The 27,597-nt window shown below is 40.2% G+C and overlaps 1 protein-coding gene across 1 annotated transcript; it reads left to right on the forward strand.

Annotated features, from left to right (window-relative positions):
- Positions 1-1,685: 1,685 nt before the first annotated feature.
- On the forward strand, positions 1,686-27,597 carry LOC308661066 (acyl-CoA (8-3)-desaturase-like; the record flags this gene model as incomplete). The annotated part of the gene is made up of 12 exons (XM_081315786.1): positions 1,686-2,196; positions 6,080-6,190; positions 17,558-17,755; positions 18,593-18,694; positions 19,370-19,498; positions 20,479-20,536; positions 21,027-21,103; positions 22,207-22,304; positions 24,289-24,385; positions 26,506-26,585; positions 27,262-27,387; positions 27,546-27,597. The coding sequence occupies exons 1-12, from the start codon at positions 1,975-1,977 to the stop codon at positions 27,595-27,597; spliced, it is 1,350 nt and encodes a 449-aa protein (XP_081171912.1). The 5' UTR covers positions 1,686-1,974.

A 27,597-nucleotide genomic window follows, 5' to 3' on the forward strand; every position in this document is an offset into this window, starting at 1 on the left:
AGGCATTGTTTTGATCGTTTAGAGATTGGGAAAATTCAGAGAATTCCAGACAAATACAGAGAAATAACTGGATTGGAAGAAAATGATGAACCATTATAGTACTTCATTTCTGTTTTCTAGATAATATAGTTCAGTTATATTTCCTTCCTTACTGTTATAATGCAATACAAAATACAATTTTGACATTCTAGTCCCCCAACCTCCGTTCATTCCGCCGGGACCTGAAGACCTGGCTCTTTGAGCTCTCTGGCCCAGGCTGAGAATTTTTAATTTTAATTTTAATTGGGGTTTTTACTCTTTCAGGGACTGTTATAATCTTTTTAATTGTTTTTAATTTTTGTATTTCTTGTTTTAATTCCCTGTAAACCACCCTGAGTCCTTCAGGAAAGGGCGGTATACAAATCCAATTAAATAAATAAATAAAATAAATAAACTATAGGTAACACTTCCAGTTTCCAGTTTCTGTCAGGACTGAAGTTTACCAGAAAACATGTCAACCACCTATTCTGCTTCAGGGATTAGATAAAAACCTGGATATCTGTCATTTTAAATTGTTGTATATGAAGTCTAATCAACCTTATTCAGTTCTTGACTGCATTGTATCCAAGTACTGCCCTTGCTGTTTCTTTCCTGGTTATAAAGGCAAGCATCCAATTTAAGTCTATTTCAATTAGCTCATGCTTCATATGTTAAATGAATTCATTTCATTTTTCACTGTTTGAACTTTCTCACACTGATACTTTTTTCCTTTCCTGTTCCCACTGTAACTATCTTTGCATCTTTGAAATTTCTTTCATCACAACATTGTTAATTATTTACAATCCTTTAATCTAGTTGCCTCATAAGCACCAAATAGTCTGCAAGATGTACACTGTGTCTTCATATTGTATGGATTATCTGACTTGAGATGCCCGTTATCTAACATTATTTTCTCAATCACTTTATTTTATTTATCCATGTGATTTTCCATTACTGTTTTGTCTTGTTACTAAATGACAATCTGGCTTCTGTATTTTACATTGCTGCTCCCTTATATAGCTGTATATAGTTTTGTGGACTTTGGTAGGAGAATCTAATCCTAAATATTCCCAGGATTCTTCACCCATTTGAGAAACACTGGAGTCCTGCACACTACTGCCACAACAAGGCAGCAGAACAGGACTGAGGTGTGGAGATAGTCAGGATCTAAAATTAATTTTTCAGCCAAGTTTACAGCATGTTAGCAATCTTCTAGATATTTTAGACTATAGCTCTTTTAATCCCTGGCTATTAGCCATGCTGATTGGAATAGACATTCATAAGACAAAGCTTCAAGGAGGCAGATAGTTGTAGGTTCTCCTCTCATTTGTATCTCTTTGCTTTAATTCACAGCTATGTTGACATAAGTGTCTCTATACCATTTTGAGCATGCACTGGCATCGGGAATGAAATTAGAAGTGATTATGTGCTTGAAAAAGTGAGTGATTGAAGCATTCCCATGCCTAGAAGGATTTAGAGTTTTGGAAGCAGCCTTATGAAATGCTGATTCTTTGCAGTACTTCTCTCCCTGAATGGGTTTCCCAATTCTCTGCTTTCTTATCTTATCTTTAAAAGTAAGTGTTGGTGATGAGGCTGCTAGACTCCTATAGAGAGTTGTTGTCAAACTTATTCAATTCTTACACAGTTGTTTATTATTCTGTTTTTTATTATTATTATTTTTAAAAACCCTCAACAATAATATCCTCATTAAATCAGCTCAAGACTCTAATACTATCCAGTTTTACACCTCCTACAGAGGGAGGAGATAGAAGCCTTTCAAGAATAAATCTGGAGCCACAAAAGGTTAATAGCAGTGTGGGTAGTTGATAAAGGTGTATATAAAGTTGTCTGCAACATTTAACAGAATGAAGAGGTAGAGTCATTTCAACTTTCCACAAGGGAAAAAAAACCGCCCAGGAGTTAGTGGAACAGCATCCCTCAGTGCTTCCAGCCAGGATGCCTCCTCAATCAGGAGCCAGTGTAGGGAATCCAGAGACCGAGCCTGGGGTCCCACGTCTCTTCACCTGGCAGGAGGTGGGGCTCCGCACAGGCAATGGAGACTTGAAGGAAGAGAGATGGCTGGTAATCAACCGAAAGGTTTATGATGTAAGTCAGTTCTATTTGCAGCATCCCGGTGGGCCTCGCCTCATCAGACACTATTCTGGACAAGATGCCACGGTAAGTCCTTGCTGAGGGGAAAGAGGGTTGGAATGACCTGAAGGCTGCCACAAAACACTTGCTTTGTATGCACACACTCCAGGTTGAGGCTGTCTCTTCCTCAGTCTTTCTCCAAGGGTCTCGAATAGAAGAATGAGGGCAAAGAATCTCTCCTGTCAGAAGCCATAGGGAATTCTGGCATTACAGAATATCATTCTGGATTGGACAGTCCAATGCTTTGACACAATGTAAGAAGCTCCAGGTGGTGGTTGTATCGCTTGGCAATTCTGTAGTATCTAAACAAAATTTAGAAGTGTTATTGGAAAAAGGACAGGGCAGGGGCCTGGCAGACATACAAGTTGCTTTGATTTGCCAACTTTCTATTTTTCAGTTTGGGGGTCAATGTTTGCCTGCACTTGAGCTACTTAACTTTATTGACTTCTAGACAATGTGAACAAAATACAGTTTAGGTTTGAAGACCTGCTCAGAAGGTGTTTTGCATGGACATGGACTCAGCTTATATTTTGCCTAAGCAAAATTCACAGGCAGACTATGAGTAATATTGGTAGCAGAGAAGTGCGTGCTCTACCACGGCTTGTTGAATTTTAGGATTTTTTAGTAAATACACTGGGGACTGAATTCTATGTAAGTTTAGAATCTGTAGACTCTATTGTACATTTCAACAATAGTTTATAGACCCAGAACTTATTTATAATATTTATTTTGATTAAATGTTTAAATGCATACTCGCACATGTATGCACACACATACATGTATATCTAACCCTATGTCATTATTGCTTCAGTGTATAAAATACATAAATACAAGCTAAATAAGAAATTCCCAGGTCAGAGATGGACTTTTTCATTTACCTGTTGTAATTTGCATATACCAAGATCAGTAGCTGAGGCTCAAAAACATCTGGGAATGGGAAAGAAAAGGGGAAAACTGGGGAATTAGCAGATGAGGGTTCCTTGAAACAGGTTACCTACTATAATCATGATGGGTTAAAAACCCACTGTCTTTGTTAAGGCCTTCTGAGATTACCTGCTACTTCTTAATATATGTAGATACAGCTGTCTCACATTTTTTTTCTGCTGGTGAAGGTTTTTGTGAATCTGTACTTGAGTATAGACTGTCCATTTGATGGTATATTCTGGATGGAAACTGGAAGCATGTAGGTATGCATGGTGATTTATAAGCTTCCTGGTGTTTATGTGTCCATTATGTAGTTTATGCGTCCATGAAGGTCTATTATCAGAAAAGTGGATTTGTTGTTGAATACATCAAGACCTGGGTTGTTAATGGGATTGAAGTATTGGAAGCATTGAAGTCCTTGATGGAATTTAATGAGGGACTGTTTTCTTGGGTAGAGATTATGAAAATGTCATCAATAAATTTCATATAAATTCAGGAGTTAATAGTTGAGAACATTTGAAATCTTCCATGAACATATTGCAGAGTGATGTATGTACACATACGTGTGCCATTCATACGCAGATATATCGGTTACCAGTGTAAAAATAGTGATGAATGAAAGTCATGAAGTCTGGTGGTAAACTGAGCTGGGTTGTCATTGGTTATTATTTTCTTGATAATTTGAAGTCCATGCTTGTCCATGCTGATTGCGCAGTTCATTCTGATAACTCAGTGTGGTACAGGGTTGCCTTTTAGCTTCATGAACTTAATAAGCCACATTCATAATGACAATTATCCCTCCTTTATCAGCTTGTTTAATTACAAAAGCATTGTCGGTTTTAGAGCCTTAGATGGTATTTTATTTTTCCCTGCTGAGAGTATTGTGCAACTGCAGGTTGTGTGTTAGTTATGCCCTTTCCTGGACCAACAATCCCTACTCATGGTCACTCATGGCCTAGTCACCTCTTGTCTTGACTATTGCAATGCGCTATACATGGAGCTGCCCTTGAAAAGCTTCTGGGAGCTCTGGTTGGTTCAAAATGCAATTGCCCACATGGATTTGTCAGACCTCAGTGTGCACATACATCACCTCTCCTGTATGTGTTGGATTGGTTGCCAATTTGCTTCTGGGTGCAATTGAAGGTGCTGCTTGTCACCTTAAAAGCCCTTCATGACTTGGGACCAGGTTATCTGAGGGACCATCTCTTGCCGGTCAGATTAGCCACCCACTAAGTGGGGAGGCAAGGAATATTGCATGTCCCATCCCCTTAGGAGGTACATCTGGTGAGACCCAAAACAAGGGAACTGTCAGTCCAAATGCAGCTTGGTATGTGGCTCCCTCCTCCTTTCAGCTGGATGACCTTGGGGTAGCATCTTGAGGAAGTACCGTCTCTACTTTCAATTTCCCAAGCACCCCCTACTCCTCCCTCCTCCCTACAGTTATGGCAGTCTTTCACCACATAATAGTGAAGCACAGCAAGTATAAGGTGGCACTGACTTTCTGCCCTTCTTGTAATAAGGCATTAGGCCTGGAAATGAAAAGAGAAGGAGAAATCTAATTAATTAGTGTTGTTTATCAGGATATTGGGCATGGAATTTATGTAAAAGCTTTGGCACTCAGACATGTAGCTTCCCATTCAGCTTCAGAGGAGTGGAGATGATTCCACTGAATAAGACATTTTTCCCCTATATATTATGTTTTTATTGTTTGCAAGCTTCCTAGAGTCACTATGAGCAAGTAGACAGCTATATAAATTTTGTAAGTAAATAAATACATTGGGTGAGGAGCTTTTTCTTTAACTGGTTATTGTGACTTGGGTTTATTGGTGAAAGCACTAGATGTAGAAATCCAGTTCAGTGTTGTGTCCATCTGGGGATGTCCATGTGGGTTGTTCATTTAAAGTCTTTGTAGTCTGTTGTCAAACATGTTTTCGATTGATGGTGGCTGTATGTATCCTGTTTCCTGTCTTGAAAATATTCCTTAAGCAGTGAAAAAATAATAATCTCAAGGTCCCCATAGAGTTTAATAATTTTTGAATGTTTATTTCAGCCCCACTAAGTAGACTAGACCAGGAAATCAATTCTACAGTAAGGATAAAACTACTTTTATTGAGATTGGCTATAATAACAGAACCTTAAAAGTCTGATTGTGCTGCCCCTCCTTTTGTATATTTTCTAAAATTAATTGTGCCTTCATTTTCACTTTTGTGTGTGTGCGTGTGAAAAGAAGGTTCTCAATTTGCTACCAAGGGGATTTCTTCCTCCAACTGAATAGGCAGAGCAAGGAGGGGGTCAAAACCTGAAGAGTGGAGGTGTTGATGCTTATACAAAAGGGCCAAAGTGCCATGCCTACAATATTTCACTTTCTGCATTCTTGCTTCTGACAGACAAACGTGTAATTCCATTCCTTTTTGTTAAAAAAAAGTTCCTCCTCCTTTTTATTTCTCACAGTCAGCCTTGAACTCCTTTCTCCTTTCTTTCCAGCCTTTAGGCCTGAGCACTCGCTGCCAAACTTTGTTTTTTTTTCTGACACAAATGCTAGAAATGCCCCTGTTCTTCTTTTTAAGCAAAAGAAATAACCATTAAGGGTTTCTTTGATGCTGTCTCCCATAGAAAAGCACAGAAATTGCAGCTCTAGAAAGCGGTTAATGTAGGAACCTCTTCATCAGGCTGCTTCATATATAACAACAAGCTCTTTGCATTGCACCATGCTGAGGGACAGGGTGAATCAGGAGCAAAGCCAATAGAAAAAGACATCTCCATAAGTCCAACCTTTGCAGGGGAAGATGATGCTTATTTTCATTTCAGGTAAACTACAAAAACACAGCTTCAGTCCTCAAAACAATCAAGATCATAGAGTTGGCTCCCTCCATAGTCCTTTGGGAAGCATCACCTACAGTGCACTTTTCATTATTTCCCAAAAGTACACCTAGCCATGTTAACCTTATTTTTGTGTGTGTTTGTCTGTCTGTGTGTGTGTATTTAGGATGCCTTTGTAGCTTTCCACAAGGATGAGGATCTGGTAAAGAAATATTTGAATTCCCTCCTAATTGGAGAGCTTGCCCCAGATCAACCGTGCTGTGAGCCCACCAAAAATGTGAGTATTGGGTGATCTCAGCTGTTGGATTTCTTTTGCTGAAACTTTACTGTAGAAACTTAGGCACACATGTGTTTGTGTATGTGTATGTCCCCATTACACTAATCCCTTTCAGGGCAAACAACATTATACAAAATGCAGAAGTGTAACATTAAACCAATTGAATGAAAGATATAAGGTTAAAAAAAAGGAAAAATACAGCTAAATCTAGGTGACATCTATACTATTCACTTTATCTGTTCATATTTTTCTATAGAAAGTGAAGATGAATGGCTACTACAAATGTGATAGACAGACAAGAGATATTCTTACAAACTGTAATTGTTTCATCTCTATTTACCATTTCATTCATTGTCTATTGCACTTTTAGCTTCTTCTCTCTCTGACTTTAAGGATATCACCAGCTCTTTCCAGTCACAACTTTCTCAGTCTTCCCCTTGACCCATTCACCAATTACTAATTTGTTTTGCAGTTGGGTCCTCATTCATTCTTTTTCACTGATCAAACCACCTCAACGTATTTATTTCATACAGTCACTCACTTTTGTATTTAACAACCTTCACTTGGGATCTTTTAACCCTACCTCCTTCTTTTACTACTTCTTCAGTACCTCATTCCCACTGCATTACATTTACTTGTATGTTTCTCATGATATAGCAAATTTCCATTTAAGCAGATTTGCAGAATAATGCTCTTATGTGCAGATAATTTGACTTCTTTTTAACAAACATTTATTATTTGCAACACACCACATACTACCCACTGCATTCATATCAGCCATTGGACAGCCTAACATTTCTCCATCCAGTTTCCTATATTTAATGAATGAATGAACCTTTATTGTCAAAGTACAACCATGTATACATTGAGATTGGCTTAGCCTCCCTTCGTGCCCCCACCCCACAACTCACAATGACAACAAACCACCCATCTTGTTACACCATGTGAGCTAATTGCACAAAACCCCGGCCTTGCAAGTCAATCATACATAAAATTATAAAATTATTTCCCATTCAAGAGCCTAACAGCCCATGGATAAAAGGTGTTCTTCAGCCTGTTAGTATGGCTGGCTATACTCCTGTATCTCCTACCCGACGATAGGAGAGTAAAGAGATACCGACCAGGGTGAGTCGTCCCTGAGAATTTTCCTTACTCTTCCAAGGCAGCGAGCCCTGGTGATGTCATCCAGTGGTGTCAGGGGACAGCCCACAATGTCTTGTGCTGTGCTCACCACCCTCTGTAAAACTTTCCTATCCACGGCTGTCAGGCCAACATACCAAACCACAATAAAGTGCGAGAGGATGCTCTCTATAGTAGACCGGTAAAAGAAGGTCATTAGCTGTTGTTCTACTCTGTTCTTCCGCAAGACCCTGAGAAAGTGGAGTCTCTGTTGGGCCTTTCTGGCCACCTGGGTTGTATTAACTTTCCAGGTAAGATCTTTACAGAGGTAGACTCCCAGAAATTTAAAGGAGGAAACTCTCTCCACACAGCCCCCCCCCCCCGATGTAAAGTGGGGCATGTTCCTCTCTTTTCCTCCAGAAGTCTAGCACCATCTCTTTTGTCTTACCAATGTTTAGGTGGAAGTTGTTCTCTGAACACCATATGGATAGTTTTTGTACCTCCCCCCTGTATGCTGTTTCATCTATACATGTAATAAGACCCACTACGGTGGTATCATCTGCGAACTTAATTATCGCAGTAGATGGGTCGAATGATACACAAGCATATGTGTACAATGAGAAGAGGTAGGGGCCAAGCATGCAGCCCTGTGGTGAGCCAGTGCAAAGCTTCAGGGAGGTGGATAAAACAGACCCAACTCTCACTGTTTGTAGCTGGTCCCTGAGAAAGTCTTTAATCCAATTGCAGATGGAGGGGGAAAAATTCAAGTCAGTCAGCTTTTCAATGAGTGTGCTCGGAAAAATGGTGTTGAAAGCCAAGCTGTAATCAACAAAAAGCATCCTGACATAGCTTCCAGGTTTCTCTAGATGGCTTGCTACAGAGTGTAGAGCAGTAGCTATGGCATCGTCTGTCGACCTGTTCCCCCTGTAGGCAAATTGATGTTTGTCGAAGTCCGGTGGGAGGCATGTCCTAAGATGTTGGAGAACCAGTCTTTCGAAGCATTTCATCACTACAGACATTAATGCAACAGGTCTGTAGTCATTCAGGCACTCAACTGCTGTTTTCTTTGGGACTGGGACAATGGTAGCTGCTTTCAAGCATAATAGTACACAGGTCGTTTGCAAGGAGATGTTAAAGATCCTTGTCAGGACCCCTGCTAATTGGTTGGCACAGTTCTTAACTACTATCCCCAGCATCCCCTCTGGCCCTGTAGCTTTGCTGGGATTCACAGCCTTCAGTATAGCTCTCACTTGGTGTTCACACAGGGTGAGTGGCTGAGAATCAGAAGGCCGGCCAGCAGAGGCTACGGGGTCTGGTCTTTTCACCTCGTAGTGAGTGAAGAAGATATTCAGCTCCTCTGCCAATGAGGCATCAGTATTAACCGTGTTCCTCGTATTGCCCTTGTGGTTGGTTAGATGCTGCAGTCCCTGTCACACTTGCTTCGGATTGTTGTCTGCTAGGTGGTTCTCCACCTTGTGTTTATATTGTTGTTTCGCCATCCTAATGCCTCTTCTGAGATTTGCCCTGGCCTCTCTATATGTGTCCCTGTCCCCTGCCTTAAAGGCAGAATCCCGGGCTCTCAGGAGTGTTCGTACCTCTGCAGTCATCCAGAGTTTGCAATTCCCATAAACTCTAATGCATTTTTCTGTTGTCACACTGTCAGTGCACATTTTGATATAAGAAAGTACGGCATCTGTGTATACATTCAGGTCTTGATCTTCAAATACACTCCAGTCAGTGATTTCAAAGCAATCCTGCAACTGACTGAGAGCACCCGCTGGCCAGGTTTTAACCCTTTTCATGACTGTTTGAGTTCTTTTCCTGAGAGGGACATACTTTGGGCACAACAGGAGTGAAAGATGATTGGATGTACCCAGGTAGGGGAGGGGGAATGCTCTGTATGCCTGTTTCAGATTAGAGTACACGCGGTCTAGAGTGTTCTTCCCTCTGGTGGAAAATTACATATACTGTACAAACTTGGAGAAAACTGTGTTTAGACAGGCTTGATTGAAGTCCCCAGCTATGACAAGAGCGTCCTCTGGGTGAGTTTGCTGCTGCTTGAAGATGACATCATATAGCTTGGAAAGTGCTGTGCTGACATTGGCATCAGGTGGAATGTAAACAGCTATAATAATTACCACAGTAATTTCTCTAGGCAGATAAAATGGCCTACATGTGATAGTCATCAATTCCACATCTGGGGAGCAATATGTGTAAACTAATCTGCTGTTGGCACACCAGTCACAATGTATATACACACAGAGTCCTCCTCCTTTGCTCTTGCCAGAGCCTCCATTTCTGTCAAAGCAGTGAATGACTTTGAACATTCTATCAAAGGACACAAATTCATGTACTTTCTCTAATTTTTCAGCATTTAAATGCAATCCTTCATTCCATTTTCTCTCTCAAACAAAATTATCTTAATCTTTGGTACATTATACAGCATTAAATGGTAGAACCTTGAATATATGATTGTTATGAAGCTCCAGAACATTATAGAAGCAAGCTGATATCTACTCAAGCTACATTTCTATCTGGCTCAACAGCATGTCTGATAGGAACGTAAGGCAACAAAATCAGAAGTAGTGCATATCCAACACCGCTTTCAATACTGCACTCAGTTAGAAAACAATCATGTGCTTTCATTTATCCAGTTCAAGCAATGATTGCACACTCTACTTCCTCAGTCATCTGACCCTACTAGGTCCCTTGGTGAGGGACTTGGTGCCCAATCACTGACAAAAAATTTGCCTCTTATCACTAGTAAAGTGGTTTGCTGGTAAAGGATCCTTCTGATTTGATTTCTCATTCACTTGGCACCAGTTCATCATCAGTTATCTCACTCAAATTGAGTACAATTAATTGGGGAATGTCACGCTCAAGCCCAGAGATGAGACACTGAGATCCAATCGAGTCCAATCCTTTATTTACTTACATGTAATAGACAGAATCTTGTTGTCATGGTTCTGACAGATGTTACTCTTCAAAGAATTTCCAGGCATTATTTACCTTAAAGAATCTTTATTCAAACAACATGGCATCGGCACGTACATGGTCGAAGCCAAAATCTGAATTCTCCTCCCCTAAACACATAATATCAAAGCAAATTCCCTCCTGTAATTAATAGTCATAAATCACATTCTCCAATTAGTTTGAAATGCTGACCTTCCTTCCAGTTCTCCAACCCTCCATTCCTTATCATCTCTTATTTAAAACAGCCTTGAAAAAAACACTCTAGTACGAGGTTATGTCTAACTAATTCCCATACACATTCTTCCTTCTCTCCCCCCCCCCAGCATCATCTATTTCTATCTCTAAAAGTAACACACATTAAGGGGGAAATGGCTGTATTTTCATACATTGTCAAAGCAAGAACACCCAATGTTAGCAGCATTGACATCTGCCCCCCTTACAAAAAGGATAGATCCTGTAACGTAAACAAAAGCATATGTTAGGGACTATCTCTTGGTTTGTTGGGGTGTTTCTCATAAAACCTTTCGATGAGTTTGTCGGCTTTCACATCGCTAGTTTTCACCCAAGTGGCTTCAGATAATGAGTATCCCTTTCATTATACTAGGTACTGCAATTTCTCTTTAAAAATTCTAGAGTCAAGAATACGTTTCACTTCATAGTGCGTCTGTCCCACCACTATGAGTTCCGGGGGGAGGTCTTAAAGTGGAGCCCCAAAAAGTCTTCAACAAGCTGCAATGGAAGACAGGGTGAATTCTCCCTAAAAGTCTAGGGAGTTTCAATTCTACTGTGAACAGGTTGATGATCCTTATGATGGGGAAAGGCCCCAAGAATTTTGGTCCTAATTTCTTTCTGGGTAATTTGGGGCATAAATATTTAGTTGACAGATAAACATTTTCTCCAACTTGGAATGTTCTTTGGGGAGCCCTCTTTTTATGAGCCTGATTTTTATAGGTCTCAGAAGTCTTTTTTAAAGCAAAGTTTCTCCAAACTTCTTCCCACCCCTCACCCATTGATTAAGTGTCTGGGAAGTGGAGGGCACCTGAGGATATTCAGTCATTGGGCTGAACTCTTTTCCTGTAGCTACTCTGAAAGGCATGTAGCTGGTGCTGTTGTGAACAGAATTACTGTAGGCCTCCTCTGTGAAACGGAGGAGGTCAGTCCAGCTTATTTGTTGGTAGGAAACATAGCATCTGAGATATTGCTCCACCATTTTGTTAGCGGATTCTGCAGCCCCATTGTAGCCGGATGAAAACCAGATGATAAGTCTTGAGATGATCCAATTAATTTAAGAAAAGTCCTTCAAAATTTCACTGTGAACTACACCCCTCTGTCCAAAATTATTCACTTAGGGGCACCATGCAGCTGGTAGATATGTTTCAGGAACAATTTAGTCAGTCGTTGGGCAGATGTGAGTCCTTTGCAGGCGATGAAATGAGCCTGCTTCAAAAATATGTCTATCACAGTCCAGATGGCTGTATTTCCTCTACTTTCAGGTAGGTCTGCTATAAAGTCCATAGTTATTTGTTCCCATGGTTAAGAAGGGTCTTTCCACTGGCTGCAGTAACCCAGGGGGTTTCCCTGGAATTCTTTTCATGGTGGAACATACAGTACAACTCCTGACATAGTTTTCCATATCTCATTTTAACCTTGGCCATCAAAATTGCTGGTGGATGAGGTGTAGTGTTTTTAGATATCCAAAGTGTCCAGCCTGTTTTATGTCATGGCTGTGTTTGAGAGCATTAAGACAGAGGGCTTCAGGCAAATACAATTTCTCCCTTTGTAAACCAAACCATCCCTGCATGTTAGGGAGTTTTGATTGTCTTTGAACCATTGATCAGTGAGGAGCTCTTGTTTCATCTTCTTTGCCTCAGGGTCATCAGCATTAGGGGCTCTGTGGGGAGTGAGTTGAGCAGCAGTTTGTGGATTGGAGATAATTGCCTCGTTAACCTCTTCACGTTCATTTTTATTTATTTATTTATTTATTTGTTTGTTTTTATAAACCACCCTTCTCCCGAGGGACTCGGGGCGGTGTACAGAGTAAGGTAGGTATACATATTGAAACAATACTGAAAAACAATAGTCAAAACAAACTGGGACCCCAATTAGAGCTATCAGGCCAGGCCGGACTGCTGGAACAGGTAAGTTTTTAAGTCGCGCCGGAAGGTGCGGAGGTCGGGGACAATCACAATAGCACATCAGCTAGGAAGTTTTTTCCTCCTGGTATGCACTTTAGAGTGATGTTGAAACGGTTATAGTACTGTGCCCACCGCACTTGCTTTGGGGACAATTTGCGGGGAGTTTTCAGTGCTTCAAGATTTTTGTGATCTGTCCATACTTCAAAAGGTACCTTGCTCCCTTCTAGATAGTGTTGCCAGTTTAATAGCCCCCACCTAATTGTGAAGGCCTCCTTCTCCCAGACTGTCCATCTCCTTTCGCTTTCAGTAAATTTTTTAGAGGTGTAGGTGCAGGGTTGCAAGATCCCACTTTTGTTCTTTTGCAGTAATACAGCTCTGACTGCCATGTCGCTAGTGTCAGCTTGGATTACAAAGGGCTTCCCTGAGCAGGGGTGCTTTAGGACCATTTCAGCAGCAAATAGTCTTTTTAAATTCTCAAAAGCTGTTTGACAGCTCATCGTCCATGCTAGTGGTTGGCCCAGTCACGGCTTCCCTCCTCCTTTGATTGTTTTGAGTAGTTCTGTAAGGGGTAGGGCAATCTCGGCAAAGGAGGGGATGAATTGACGATAGAAGTTGGCAAAACCTAGAAAGCTCTGGAGCTGTTTGCGAGTCTTTGAGGGCTGCCATTCAATTATAGCCCTCGCTTTGGTTGGGTCCATTTCAATGCCCTCATTGGAAATTCTGTAGCCAAGATAATCTAGTCGGGTCTGGTGAAATTCACATTTTGACAGTTTGACATAAAGCTTGGGTTTCAATAGCTTCCTTAACATTGCTCTCACCAGCTTTATATGATCAGTCATATTCATGCTATATTCAGTCATATCAGGATGTCATCAAGATACACCAGAACCCCTTTGTATAAATGATCATGTAGGACCTCATTAATCAACTGCATGAATACGGCTGAGGCCCCCTGTAGTCCAAATGGCATGACTTTGAATTGATAGCTCCCCATGGGGCAGTTGAAGACAGTTTTCCACTCATCTTCCTCCTTTATTCTCACCCGATAATATGCCTCTCTCAGGTCTAATTTAGTGAAGACACTCACCTTAGCCAGGTGGATTAGTAAGTCCTTCAGGAGGGGGAGGAGGTATTTATTTTCCACACTCACTGCATTCAGACCTTTATAATCCATGCAAAGACCCATCTTTTTTTTCTTTAAATAACACAGGGGCTCCCACAGCAGACTTGGCCCATTCAATGAATCCCCACGCTAGGTTTTTGTTTACATATCGCTGCATCTCCTCCATTTCAAAGGGGAACATAGCATATATTCTCGGTCGTGGGAGTTTGGCTCCTGGCAGCAGTTTGATAGAACAATCATTGGGTTTGTAAGGGGGTAGGGCATCACATTCTTTCTCACTAAATGACTCTGCTAGGTCCCGGTACTCTCTGGGGATGAGTGGCAGTGAGGCAGCCATGTGCGCTCACTCATTTGGTGGGCTAAAGTGTCCTGCAACGTCTGTTGAATCAGTGGGGGGGGGGGTTTAGGCCCTATAGGTAGTCTCACAGTTCTCATTCCTTTCTCCCATCAGATAAATGACTTCTATTTGTCCAACCAGGCTATTCCTAGGATCACAGCCTCAGTCATTTTTGGAGCCAACAGGAAGCTAATAAACTCCCAGTGCTCACCTATTTCTAGGCATAAGGGCTCAGTTAATTGCGTGACTAAAGTCCCTCCCATCAGGGAGCTATTGGCTTACTCAAATCTCATGAGTTTGGAGAGCAGTTTTGCTCATATGCCCAATTTTATGGCAAATGGCAAGCTAATGAGGCATTGGGAGCATCCAGAATCAATTAGCACTTTTAAATCTACCTGTGCCCCCGACTTAGGGATTATGAGTTTGGCAGGTAGTGAGAAAGGTAGGATGTGTCAGCTCACCATCAGGTCGATCTCTCCTTCATTGTCGCTGTCAAAAAAGGGTAGAGCAGGGGCGAATTCAGCCTGAGTCCGGTGTCCTCCTGTGTGGGGGATGTGACTTGGGCAATAGGTTCTTGTGTGATTTGGTTAGATTTCTCTCTCATTAACTACTGGGCAGGTTTCTTTCTCACTGCTGGTCCTGGTCCCGATCTGTTCTGCTGTTGGGGGTAGGGGACTGGGCAATTCACTGCTCGATGTCCCTGCTGTCCACATCGGAAGCACTTCATTGGCGGGCCTGTAGGTGGCCTGGATCTTTCAGCCACTTCAGCAGTTGGACATTTTCAGGGTGGTGGTTGCTCTCACCTCGGCTCGGCTTCAGGTGCGGGAGCTTTCTTATAGTGGGCAAGATGAATGTCTAGCCTTACCACTGTTTGGTACCACTCTTGCAACTGATCAGGTACTGCTTAATAGATGCAGGCTTGAGAGAGGTGATTGTCTAGCCCTTCTTTGAATGGATGGACTAGGGACTGCTCAGGCCACCTCTCTATGCGACCAGCTATCTTGCGAAACTCTCTTACGTACTCCAGAGCAGGCCTGCCGGCTTGTTTGATCTTATGGATTTGTTCTTCTGCTTTGAGGGCAGTGGAATGGTCCTTTCTCTCAGTCCTAGGAGGAAGAGGTGGGGGTCCTCCAATTCAGGGGCTTGCTCACTGTATAAATTATTTAGCCATTCAGATGCCTCTTCCTCTAAGCTGGATGTAATCACATCAACCATAGTGGTTGGGTCCGGGTAGAGATAGGCCCAGTGTTTCAAATGAGAGCGTACTTGGTTGAGAAAAAAAATCAGCTTCAATGGGTCCCCATTGAAGGTTGCTTTGAAAGGTGGAGCAATCACTGGCTGCTGGATCCCCCACTGTGGCTGGTGCACCCCAGGTTGCTGCTGGCCCCACCCTGGCTCCTGGTCAGCATGGAGTTGTGTCACCCTTTGCGGCTGTAGGCCCCTCAATGGTTGTTGGATGGGTGGGGGTTGCTGATGGATCTCCCTCATTTGCAGGCCCCTCAGCAGTTGCTGTACAATCGTGGGTTGTGACCAACCTCCTTGCTGCAGTTGTCCTCCCACCAGTTGCTGATTTCCTGGCTTCTGCACCACCCCAAGCTGTTGTAAGGCCTCTATTAGCTGCTGCAAGCTCAGGGATTGCTGACTTTCCACCTGCGGGGGCTGCCATATTCCCCATTGCTGCAGGAAACCCATACTGGGTGATTGACATGCACACTAGTCTGGGGATTGGCTGTCCTGGAAACTGAAGCTGTCTCTCTCTGTGGGACTGGAGGCCCTGGCAGGGGACTTCAGGGCCTAGAAGGCTTTTCTCAGCAGGAGTTGATTTCTGCTTCTCATCTCTAGCTCTTCAAATCTTTCCACTGACTGACGAGCTGTAGACAGGTATTTCCACTCACCCAAGTCCTCAGTGGCAAATGACCTGGTAGCTCTCCACTGGTCTGCTTTTGAAGGCTTTGAGGGTGGCAAGGCAGTATCAAGGCGTCTGAAGTCTCTGCTGGGCTGGGCCCAATCTGACGACCAGATCAGCTCTCCTAGCTGCTTGGGTTTTGCCTCCAGCTGGGAGTCCAGCAAAAGCTCTTCCTCCCCTGGCTCGCTGGCTTCAAGCAATTTCTCTTTCTCCATAATGAAATCTCCTGAATCTTTGTCAGCTTCCCTCAAGTCTAGAGATAGCGACTGGGGCTCAGGACCCCTAGAAAGTTTGGAAAGTTTGTAGATTTTGGCTTAATGTCATGGTTCCGACAGATGTTACTCTTCAAAGAACTTCGAGGCATTGTTTACCTTAAAGAATCTTTATTCAAATAACATGGCATCGGCACGTACATGGTTGAAGCCAAAATCTGAATTCTCCCCCCTAAACACATAATATCAAAGCACAATTCCCTCCTGTAATTAACAGTCATAAATCACATTCTCCAATTAGTTTGAAATGCTGACCTTCCTTCCAGTTCTCTGACCTGCCATTCCTTATCATCTCTTATTTCAAACAGCCTTGGAAAAAACACTCTACTACGAGGTTGTTATGTCTAACTAATTCCCATACACATTCTTCCTTCTCCCCACCCCCAGCACCATCTAATTCTAACTCTAAAAGTGACACATAAGTTAAGGGGGAAATGGCTGCATTTTCATATATTGTCAAAGCAAGAGCATTCGATGTTAGCAGCGTTGATGCTTATTCTATCTTTCTAAACTACTTGACATATCCTGAGAAATTCTAGTTTCACTTTTCCCCTCCCCCTCAGCTCTGAACTGTGTTGTCTCTTGATCTGGGTCTCTGTCTGGGGAAGTTCTCAGTTGGCAAAATTCTTCCTCTCTGCTGCTGCAGGTGCACATTCCACTAGAGAAAGAGAATTGCTTTAGGTGTATTCCTCAAAACACAAGGGCCAAGGCAATGGAGGAGGAGATCTTCAGCTTCTCTAGAGATTACAAGTGTTATGGCCCAGAGTGGTGAGAAGCATAGGGCAAAAAGGAGTCTACTGTTGAAAATCTAGGACTAGTATCTGTGCTTGTACTGAAAGAGAGCTTTTTAAAGGAGCCAAGGAATCCCTATTACAGATTTTTTCTATTGCTGCTATATTATCAACTCCAAATATTGATGGCTTGGTTCTTTGTTTTAAGATCTGGATGTCCTGCTTAGCATAAAGACAGAAGTGCAGTGGAACACATTTTCCATATGAAACAGTGACCTGGTCAATGACCAAGATCATATTTTCTGGTCATCAAGTCACATAATTGAAATAAATCTTTGGGTATTAACTCCATTCCTTTTATTATTTTGTTGAAAGGAGAATGCACAGTAATTTTTGAAAACACTCTAGTTGCCATTGCTGAGGAGATATGATTGAGAAGATATGATGCCCCACATGTGAGAATCCAAAAACCTCTGGCTGTGGAATCAAGATGACAGAATAGATCATTATTTAGTTATATCATCCACTTTCTTTGAATCTCCAGATGTCATAAATGGGGGTCTCCTTAATTTATCCCAGCAAGTCTGTGTTACAGCTTGCTCTGAGACAGAGCAACTGGTCCTAAGTCACCCAATAAGATGTATGGTCAAGTGGTTCATCCTGGTGCAAATCCAACCTTAAGTTTAATACATACATTGGCTTTTGGTCTAGTCTACCAAAACAGTTTTTACATTCTGAAATGGGTAAAAAAACTGTCATCACTTCTTGTAGGAATTGCTGGTAAAGGATTTTCATGAACTGCGTGCAACAGTGGAGAAGATGGGGCTCTTGAAGTCAAGATTCAGCTTTTTTGTTTTCATATTTCTGCATGCTTTCCTACTAGACATTACATCTTGGTTTACTATCTGGTATTTTGGAAAATCCTGGATGCCTTTCCTTCTTGGAATAGCAATGTTCACCGCTGCACAGGTAACCTCTTTGCATAGCAGAACATAGCAGAGTTGTCAAACAGTCTTCAACGTATTTAGAACAATTTAATTGCTTTAGTAATTTCACATCTTGTATAATTATCTAGATTCTCAATTCTTTCAGCTGTTGAATCTGAATGTGGTAATACAACTACACACAGATTAAGAAAAGTGGTATTCCTATTGCTTTAGATTAAGAAAAGTGCTACTCCTATTGTTTCAGGACCTGAGGAAATTACATTGCAGAATATGAATGATATTGCTTCATCTTTTTTGTCTGCTGAAATTAAAATGTTTGGAAGGAAGGCACGCTTCTCTGACCTAGAACTAAGGAGAAACTTCCTGACAGTTAGAACAATTAACCAGTGGAACAACCTGCCTCCAGAAGTGGTGAATGCTCCAACACTGGAAGTTTTTAAGAAGAGACTGGACAGCCATTTGTCTGAAATGATATAGGGTTTCCTGCCCAAGCAGGGGGGTTGGACTAGATGACCTCCAAGGTCCCTTCCAATTATTGTTGTTGTTGTTGTTGTTATTATTATTATTATTATTATTATTATTATTATTATTATTATTATTATTATTATTATTATTATTATTATATTTGCTGACAGCATACAGCGTACAAAGTATTATATAGTTGTGTACTATACAGTACACAGACATAAACAAATACCTATACATACAGTATATAATCACACAATATATGTAGTATAACAGGGGTTCTTTTTGATTAATTAATGGTGATTAATGATGTAAATGTGCCAATTACTCCATTCAGAAAATATGTGGAGAAATTACATACATATATGTCGTGTTTGTTGATTTTTACTTCCAGATACAATATGGTTTTCTCCAGCATGATCTTGGCCATGTTTCAGTCTTTAAAAAGCTCAAGTGGAACAGAGTAGCTCACTATGTGGTGCTTGGCATTCTTAAGGTCAGAATCCATCCAAAAGAAGGGATGGTTTAAGTGATGATTTGTGATGATTTATATATTTGAAATTGGGTCTGCCAATCCATTGTTATTTTCTGTTTCTAGGGTTTTGAAAAATAGGATAAGGATAATGCATTTATTTAGCACACTTTAAGCATTGAAGTGCTGAAAATATAAGAAAATATAAGATCATCTTTGCCACAAACCTGCAAAAAATGATCGTACTAGTAGTGCTTCCTTACATAAAGGAGAGATGGGGTTAAGAAAAATGTACCCAGTCTATATTTCATAGTTATGAAGCATTTTTAACAGTACTGCACTATACTTGCTTTACTTTTTCACTACTGAAGAGAAACTAGTGGAGTATTTCTAGTCTGTTTTTCCTTCACACAAATACATTTAGCATCAAAACTGGAATTTCCAATAGTCAGTCTTGAGAGCAGTATTTTCAGATAATTAATAAGAAGGAGAAGAAATGGAGTTACCTTACATGGAGGTGATGGAGGCCAGAGCGCTCTCATTGTACACAATTCAATTCGTGCCAGATGGAAGGAAGTATAAACCAACAGAACTGCAGCTGTTTTTGTTTTGTTTGTAGATAGTCAGTGGGGAATATATAGGATACAGCTTTATTCACAATTGGATGGAATTCATGTTTGTATTTCTGTGCTTCTCAAGGGAGGACCGGTGAGCCAATGGAACCACATGCATAACCAGCATCACGCCAAACCCAACTGCTTCCGCAAGGACCCTGATCTCAACACGCACCCGTTCATTTTCAGCCTGGGGAAGAAACTTTCTTTTGAGGTAAATAAATAGAAAATCTTAGACAGACAAAAGATCCTGAAAAAATATTCGCAGCACTAAAAGGAAAATAAAACACCACCACGTCTCTGATGAGCAATCTAGGAAAATAGGAAGAAGGGATTCTTTCTATCTCCTATATTTCTTTACAGCAACTCTTGCTGCTGCTGCTTGGTTCAGGTGCTACCTTATTTTCTGTAATGAATCTGTCAAACATCTTTTCTTTTCTTTTTTTTTTGGATAACAATTCCCTTGACATTTGCCTGCCAGTTACATCACAGTCTGTTGCTACATTTGATTTTGTCCCAACTAGTTACAAGAGAAGGCCCCATGATTAGAAAGTGGTTCCTGTCTTAACAGATCTTGATAGCTCCCCAGCACAGATTCCCTCCCTGCTCAGAGCATCATTTCATAGTACAAATTTACAACCCAAATCTCGTGTTTTGATCCACATTTTCTTGCAAAGTGCAGTCTAAATATGCATTCCCCTTCCGAAAAGTTGCACTTAGATGAATGCAAAGTCAAAGAATTTAACCAAGTTATTTGTGCCTATTTAGGGCTGAAATAAAATGCACTGCCTCTCCAAAAATTGAGAAACTATCATTTTTAATTTGACAAAAAAGATTAAGTAATTTAAGTCATGGGGATTCAATGCATGAATTGAAATAAATTGAATTAAATTGAATCAAATTAAAATGAAATCACATTTAATTTAGTTATTGTCTTGTCCATGTTTTTTCCTGGTCCTGTTTATTTTGGAAAGGTAGCTTCTCTCAAAGATCAGGTGCAACCTGGAGGCCACAAAAGTGTGTGTACGGCAGAAATTGAAGAGACACAGATCAAACAATCTGTGACATAGTAACATGCAAAGATCAAACTTTTCAAGAATCTATATTGTAAAGAATGGGTCATGACAACATGAGCCTGATGTGGAATTTACATAGTTGTCAATTTACCTGTTTGCTCTCTTTCTCCATGTTCAGCTGGGAAGGAAGAAAAAGAAGTATATGCCTTACCACTACCAACATAATTACTTTACCTGTAAGTGTTTTACCATGTTCACAGGAGCCTAAATTTGGAGGAGAATAATAACCAATAAAGTCATATATCAGCACTATAGAGCAGAACAGACTAAGAAATCAATGCTATATAGGCCAGGATTACTTTTATTGGAACACCTAGCTTAACTGGATCTTGTGAATATAAATGTGTTTCCTCCCCTTATGTGAACCAGGGAGCTGCCTGAGACATTTACTCAAATTACTTTCTTGGAAAGGGCTCATTGCCTTGATAGCAACTCTTCCTCCTGGCTTTCAAGGCCATTCCCTCTTCCCTCTACATCAGATTTTTAACTCAGTCACTACAGAAATGCCCTGATGAGCAGTGGGGCCATAGGTCAGGGATTAAGGTGGTTGATTTAATGGAAAATGGGATTCAAAGGCAGATGCTGTTTTTTTCTTCTAGGATATAGTCTATCTGTATTTTAGTCACACAATCATTTCTGTATTCTCCTTTTGCATTTTTATATTAGTTTTCGCACCATTGTTATTTACGGTTGGCGCCCAAGTGGTTTCTTATCGCCATGTATTTAAAAGAAGAAAATGGCTGGTAAGTCATAACAGCTCTTTATTTTAGGGGATTGGTGTATGGTGAAGTGTAACATGTAAATGTCCTGAATCTTCCTCCTTTCTAATGAGCTACGGGAGATGCATTACAAAACATAACTTGTTTCTTTTCCTTAATTGTCCACAATATCATGGGAACATTCCCTGCCATTTGTGATTTCACTGCCATTTATGATTTCACTTCCCTTTAGTCAGCACCATGGAACAGAAGATGTAACTGGTTTGCTTGGGAAGGGAAGGGAAGGGTGAGCAATAGGCAAATTGTACAATGAAAGCCAAGGAATGCTTGTCACAGCTGCAAAGAGCTGACCACAGTATCTACCCTGATGTTAACAATTAGCCTGTTCCATTGGGTTACCTCAGACATTAGTGAAGTTATCTCCAAGACTGTGAATCTTTTCCAAACCAACTTGAAAATCAGAAAACAAGCATGCACTCCTCTAGGCAGTGGAAGTGTCAACAGTGGAGCAGAAAGTGATGAGCAGCAGAGGAAGAGATTGCCTGGAGATTGCATTTCTAACTGCTATGGATATTGTGCTGCATTTGCAGAGTGATGGGGGAGAGATTATCTGGGGCACTGATATGGGGAGTACAGATACAGTTTAATAATAATAACAACAGCAATGCTCCACAGTTAGATATATAGTGGGCAGAAAACTTAAGTCCTCCCCAAGGGTGCAAAAATAACTCTACTCAGGTTGAGTCATGTCACTATCCATTACAATTCTCAGCCACTGCAAAAGAAATGGAGACCTTTAGTAGCTTCAAGAATTCCACTTCTGTCCTACAGCAATTCTTTCCATTTTGATGTAAAGCAATGTTTTTGTAGAAGTGAGTGTAGTTATGTTCCATCCACACTTTTTAATCCTTGTGGGAGTTTTGCTACATGCACAAATGAAGAGACCCTGAAAGTCCTTCAGCACTACAATGCAGATTGCCTATTACTCTGCATTTATTGCATTATAGCCTTTAGCCTCTCTATTTGCCACTTTGCAGCTAATTAATCCGAAATTAACAGAGCAACTCATAATAATGATCCACCTGTTGTTACTGTTGTGCTTATTTAACACTCTTTTTCTTTGACAGGAGCTGTTTATCAATCTTTTCTTTAACTTCCGTGTCTGCCTCATGTATGTTCCTTTAATGGGATTTAAGAGCTTTATGGTTTACTACTGGTTAGCCAGGTAATAATAATAATGTAAAACTCTACCCTGCTGCTATCACCCAAATGATGCTTGTAAACACTGTGAAGCCAAAAGGAGACCTTCAATATGTACATAGCTTTGTACATAGCCAAAAAACCCCAATGAGCACTCCATTTCTTGTTGACTTAATATGGGGATGTAAAACAAATAAACACATGTTAAAATTAGTATACACTATTACTGTTCTTTTCACATGACACAATGGTTTCTACACAAGAGCAAGTCCTATTATAATCATAAGGCTTTTATTTGCTATGGATGTAGTTACTTAACATAGATTTGAGAAACGCAATACAAATCTTCCACAAGGTGCATGCCACCAAAGGGCAACATGTAATGTCTATGTCTATATTGTTTGGGCTTTTTAACTTAAAAAAATGATATGTCATCCTTCCTCAACCTCACCTCAAACTAGTTTATAACATATAAAAATGAAAGTAAATGAAAAATAGAAAGAACATAGCTCACCATTAAAAAGAACATAGCCCACCACAATGATATTGAGCAAAGTCCTGTTATTGTTTGGTTATCATCAATTATCAAACTATTACTTACCAAAACTTTTACAGCCTCTAATTATGTCTCAAATGTACTTCACTAATTACCAGAGGGGTGTCAAACTGCCGGCCCATAGGCTGGCCCCATCACGCGGAAGCCATGCCCACCCCATTGCTGGCAATGGCAAAACTATCCCAACATGTTGCGTGACATCACGTGATGTCGCGAGTTTGACAGGTTGGTAGAGGAGTAGAAATTTCTTTAAAGATTGGCCTGGTACTTCTTAGTCTCAGAAGAAAAAAACATTATTTATTTGTCCTGCAATTCATAGTTGGATAAAAACTGCATCTCAGTGGCTTTATCCAAGGAATGAGGGCCTTTGGGGAGCTGCTTCCATATGCATATACAACCCATCTCCTATCTTGTGTATCTCAAGGCAAAAGGCTTCAAAGGCAGTTTTGCTGTCATGCCATTTTGCAGCCCTTAAAACCATCTCAGAACTTGTTGAATCAATTAGCCTTAAGGCTGATCCTGCACCAGGGAAATGAATGATTTTTAGGTTTCTTTAACATTTTCACAAATCAGTCCTCTGTTACAATCTGGCTAGCAATCTACTTGAAAGATTGTTTCCTTAACAAACTGACAAACACACATATACGTGCTGCAAAATGCCTAGATGGTGCATGGGGAAGGACTAGAAACCTCTTTGAGATTTTCTGTCAGGTTAGAGGAAGGAGGTGTTTGTAACTCATATGCCCACTAAAAGCTCTGGAGAAAAATACCCCTAGTGATATTCGAGCCAGAAGAATGGATGTTTAGTGGCTGGGATTCTTGGTGTTAGCTGTTGGCCAGTTCAAACTCAGCAACAATCGGCTCAGGGTGAAATGTGTGGAATCCCAACTTGCAAATATATAATTAACATTGAGCTAAAAGTGTTTTGATCAATTGATAGTGAGAACACAGTGGAGAAATCAGGCTGGTTTTAAAATATATTGAGAATTATTTGCAAATGGGAAGAGAGATGGTGGAAAAGGAGTTGTGAAATCTTTGCCCCTTCTTTAGAAACTAAACCGAATTTAAGCACTTTTATCTACCTTTCCTGCCCAATGGGTAATCCACATGTGGGCAGTTCATCATGTAATGAATAATACTACTTGCTTAACTGAGAACTCTGAAGAATGTGAGTTTACACAGCTTTAGAATACCGAAAACGTCTAACTGGATATGAGGGCTTAAAGTGTGATAGATTAATCTACAAGATTGTTCTAAAACACCATAGCTTTAATTCCCTGCTTTTACGTATAAAAATTTACTTTTCCATATAGTCTGTTAAGGCAATGATGTGGTAATAGTAATTATTATGTCATGCTTTTGGCTAATAAAAGCAAAGTAGTTTTTACTAGTGAATAAACTGTTTAAAGAATTTGTTTGAATGACTATTGTTACTGCTTGTATGTCTACACAGGTATTTAGAAGCTGCATGGTTTATCTGGGTCTCACAGATGAATCACATTCCAATGAATATTGACTATGATCAGAATTTAGATTGGTTCTCTGCCCAGGTGAGATAGTTTCTATTTAAATGGGAAGTTTCCTTTCTTTGGATAATCTTTTATTCACAAATGTTGGTTCCTTAGTTCTGAAACACAGGGGCAGATTATGCTGCTATTTTCTTAAATATTTCATGCCCTTATCTTCATGGGAACATGGTCTTATAAAGAGCAAGTAATGCAAATGGAATGTCTGTGGTGGCAGCTAGAAATCTCTCTCATATTGCAGTTTCTGGGAAAACCACAATTGCTCAATGATGCCCTTTTTCTTCTCATGGAGAAGAGCTAGGGGGACCAACAATGATCTCATTGTCCATGGTAATAATGATGAGATGATAAACAGTGTAGTACATTGCCTGTTAATCTCCCTTGCTACTTACAACAAATCAGTAAGGCAGGAATAGCACCAATACTATTCGTCCTCCAAAAGGACAGTTTACAATTCCAAGTCCCCACATGTATACTCCAATTTACATAATTGTTCTTTTTGTGGTTATGAACCAGTTTTTCAATGGCATCAGAAATTAACTTTGCACCAAATGTTATGGGAATGGAGATTGTGTTGGATACATTCTATGTCTGTAACACTACAATTTCACACTGTGGTTTAGGCAAGGTAATTAAGGGATGAGTCTAAATGAACAGATTATATGAACTGTCCTCTGGCAAGCATTAGGCAATTTAAACGTGACACCTGAAACCTGATCACAGTGATGTAAGTCAACAAGAGAAACAACATATAATGTTGTAACATTAATAACAGATGGCTTCTGCACAGATAACCTGACCTGCAACAGAATGAGAATGAGAGATGATGAAAGAGAAGACAGGTTTTCTATCTTTTTTTAACAGTAAATCATGGCTAGTTGTATATTATCTTGTAGGTCCTCCAAATATAAACTAGTGCCATTCTTTATTATATAATTATTGTTTCAACAACCTTGTGTTAGCCATGTATATATTTCATTTGGATTCCACCTTTATGGGGCTTACTTCCAGTTTTTAAGGTAGCTCTAAAGTTGGTTTGTTCATACACAGTTTTCCTGTTCTAATTTCTGTTTTGTTTTGTTTTATGTTTGTAGTAGCATGATATAACTCCTGGGGGTGGGAAGTTGTTAACTGCTAATGCATGTTTATATTATTATTTTTATTAAAATTAAAGGGTACATTAATTCACATGATTTTGTTATACCCAGTTTTGATTTCTGTTTGGAATAAAATTAAAGCCCATAAAAGTAGTTTTATGAAGAAAAGTTTTATATTAAATATTATTTTGAATATATTCCAAAATCGTGGAAGTGGTCTCAATGTGTTTGCTAATGGCTGGAGAACTGGATAATACTGTCCTTTTCTATTGAAAAGTTTTATAAAAGGTTACAATATTATCCCCTTCCCAACCCCCCCAACCCCCCTCCCCCACTTCCCAAAGCTGATTACAGGGTTACAAATATATAATAATCATAATCTAACTAACATTAATCAACTAGAAAACCAAATACATAATACACTTTAACCCGCCTTTAACATAATTACCAACACTCTAAAATACCCAACTTCTAGAAAAAATTTAAATTATAACAATAACAATCTAAAATTTACTCATAAGCTAAATGAAACTTTTTAGTCCCATATTTTTTTGAATATAATCTATCCATCTTCTCCAAACTGAAATGTATCTCTCTTGTGAATGATCTTTCAAGTAAGCAGAAATCTTAGCCATTTCTGCTAGATTTGACACTTTAAGTGTCCACTCCTCTATAGTAGGCAGACAATCCTACTGTCCTTGATCCTAACTAATGTTCTAACTTTCACAGGAGTAATCACATAATATTTTCATGTTTACTTCTAAAGAAATAGTTCAGTAAGGATGGCTCTCAGGGAAGTCAACTTCATTTTGGATTTCATCCCACACATATAGCATCAGTGGAGTAGTTGGCCTGGATTGGCCTGGATTCAGAAATATTTCTAATGTCTTTCTGGGCAGTGACCATACTATAAATGTAAAAAACATCTGGAAATGAATGAAGGTCTATAATACTGTAAATTGATAGAATTACTGTGCTGTTGGTAGAAACTAGGAAGAAACATGAAGGAAGTCATTGAAACGCTACATGTTTTAATTTCTCCCTTAGCTCACAGCAACATGTAATGTGGATCAATCTCTATTCAATGACTGGTACACTGGGCACTTAAATTTCCAGATTGAACATCAGTAAGTACAAGCTATATGGGAAGATTGTACAGTTTATAATGCAGGTTTTGTACAGCTTTTATCCCCACTAAGCACTAGGTGTATGTTATGGCTCAAGTTTTAATGCAAACAATGGCTGTGGCCAAGAGTTTTGGCTATGTCTAAAGAAGGCAGATCTTTTCCCAGTTATACATGCTGTGGCCATTCCAGACTAGACTTTGTGACCTATCATGTAAAAATGCATAGAAGCAGTATTTCATACAAAATACAACAATGAAACTGATGTCTAGAGCTGGGCTTTTCATATCTTACTTCAAGTTTAATAGCAGATCAAATGGTTGATAATTATAATTCATTTCTGGACCAAGTCAAATGCTGGGGTTTTTTTAACTTTCAAAATTCTTAACTAGGTGTATAAAACCTGTGAGCACCTCCACAATTCTGCTGAACTGCAGCTCCTAGTAGCCTAATACAAAGGGTCTCATTAGGAAGGATCGTGGTTCAGCAATAATCCAAAGAACTTTAGCTGGTTCATCCCTGTCCAAAACTCTTTGGGAACCAGGCAGGTGAAAGATTATCTCTTGTATGAACCTGCCTGTATGCCCTGAGATGGGAAGGGCAGTAATGACAGCAGGATCCATATTACAGAAGTATCTTCTACCTTGTCCTCTTGACAGTTTTTCCTCTCTTTCCACAGTCTTTTTCCAACCATGCCTCGTCACAATTTTTACAAGGTGGCTCCCCTGGTGAAATCCCTGTGTGCCAAGCATAACATTAAGTATGAGTGCAAGCCCATGATCACTGCTTTTGCAGATGTAGTGCGGTAAGTACGAGCCCCAGGAAAGTCCATTTGCAGGCATTTTGTCATGGGGAGATCAGTGGGGCAAGAGAATATCTCAAGTGGGCAGTGGCGGGAAAGAACTCACTGCTGTGAAAATATGCTTTTGGTGAATGTGTCCCCTGTTCTCTTTCCCTCTGCAGCTCCCTGAAGGAATCAGGAAAGGTCTGGCACAAAGCTTATTACCAGGAATAA

The sequence above is a fragment of the Vipera berus genome, assembly GCF_964194415.1.
Source record: "Vipera berus genome assembly, chromosome: 1".
Taxonomy (NCBI): Eukaryota; Metazoa; Chordata; class Lepidosauria; order Squamata; family Viperidae; genus Vipera; species Vipera berus.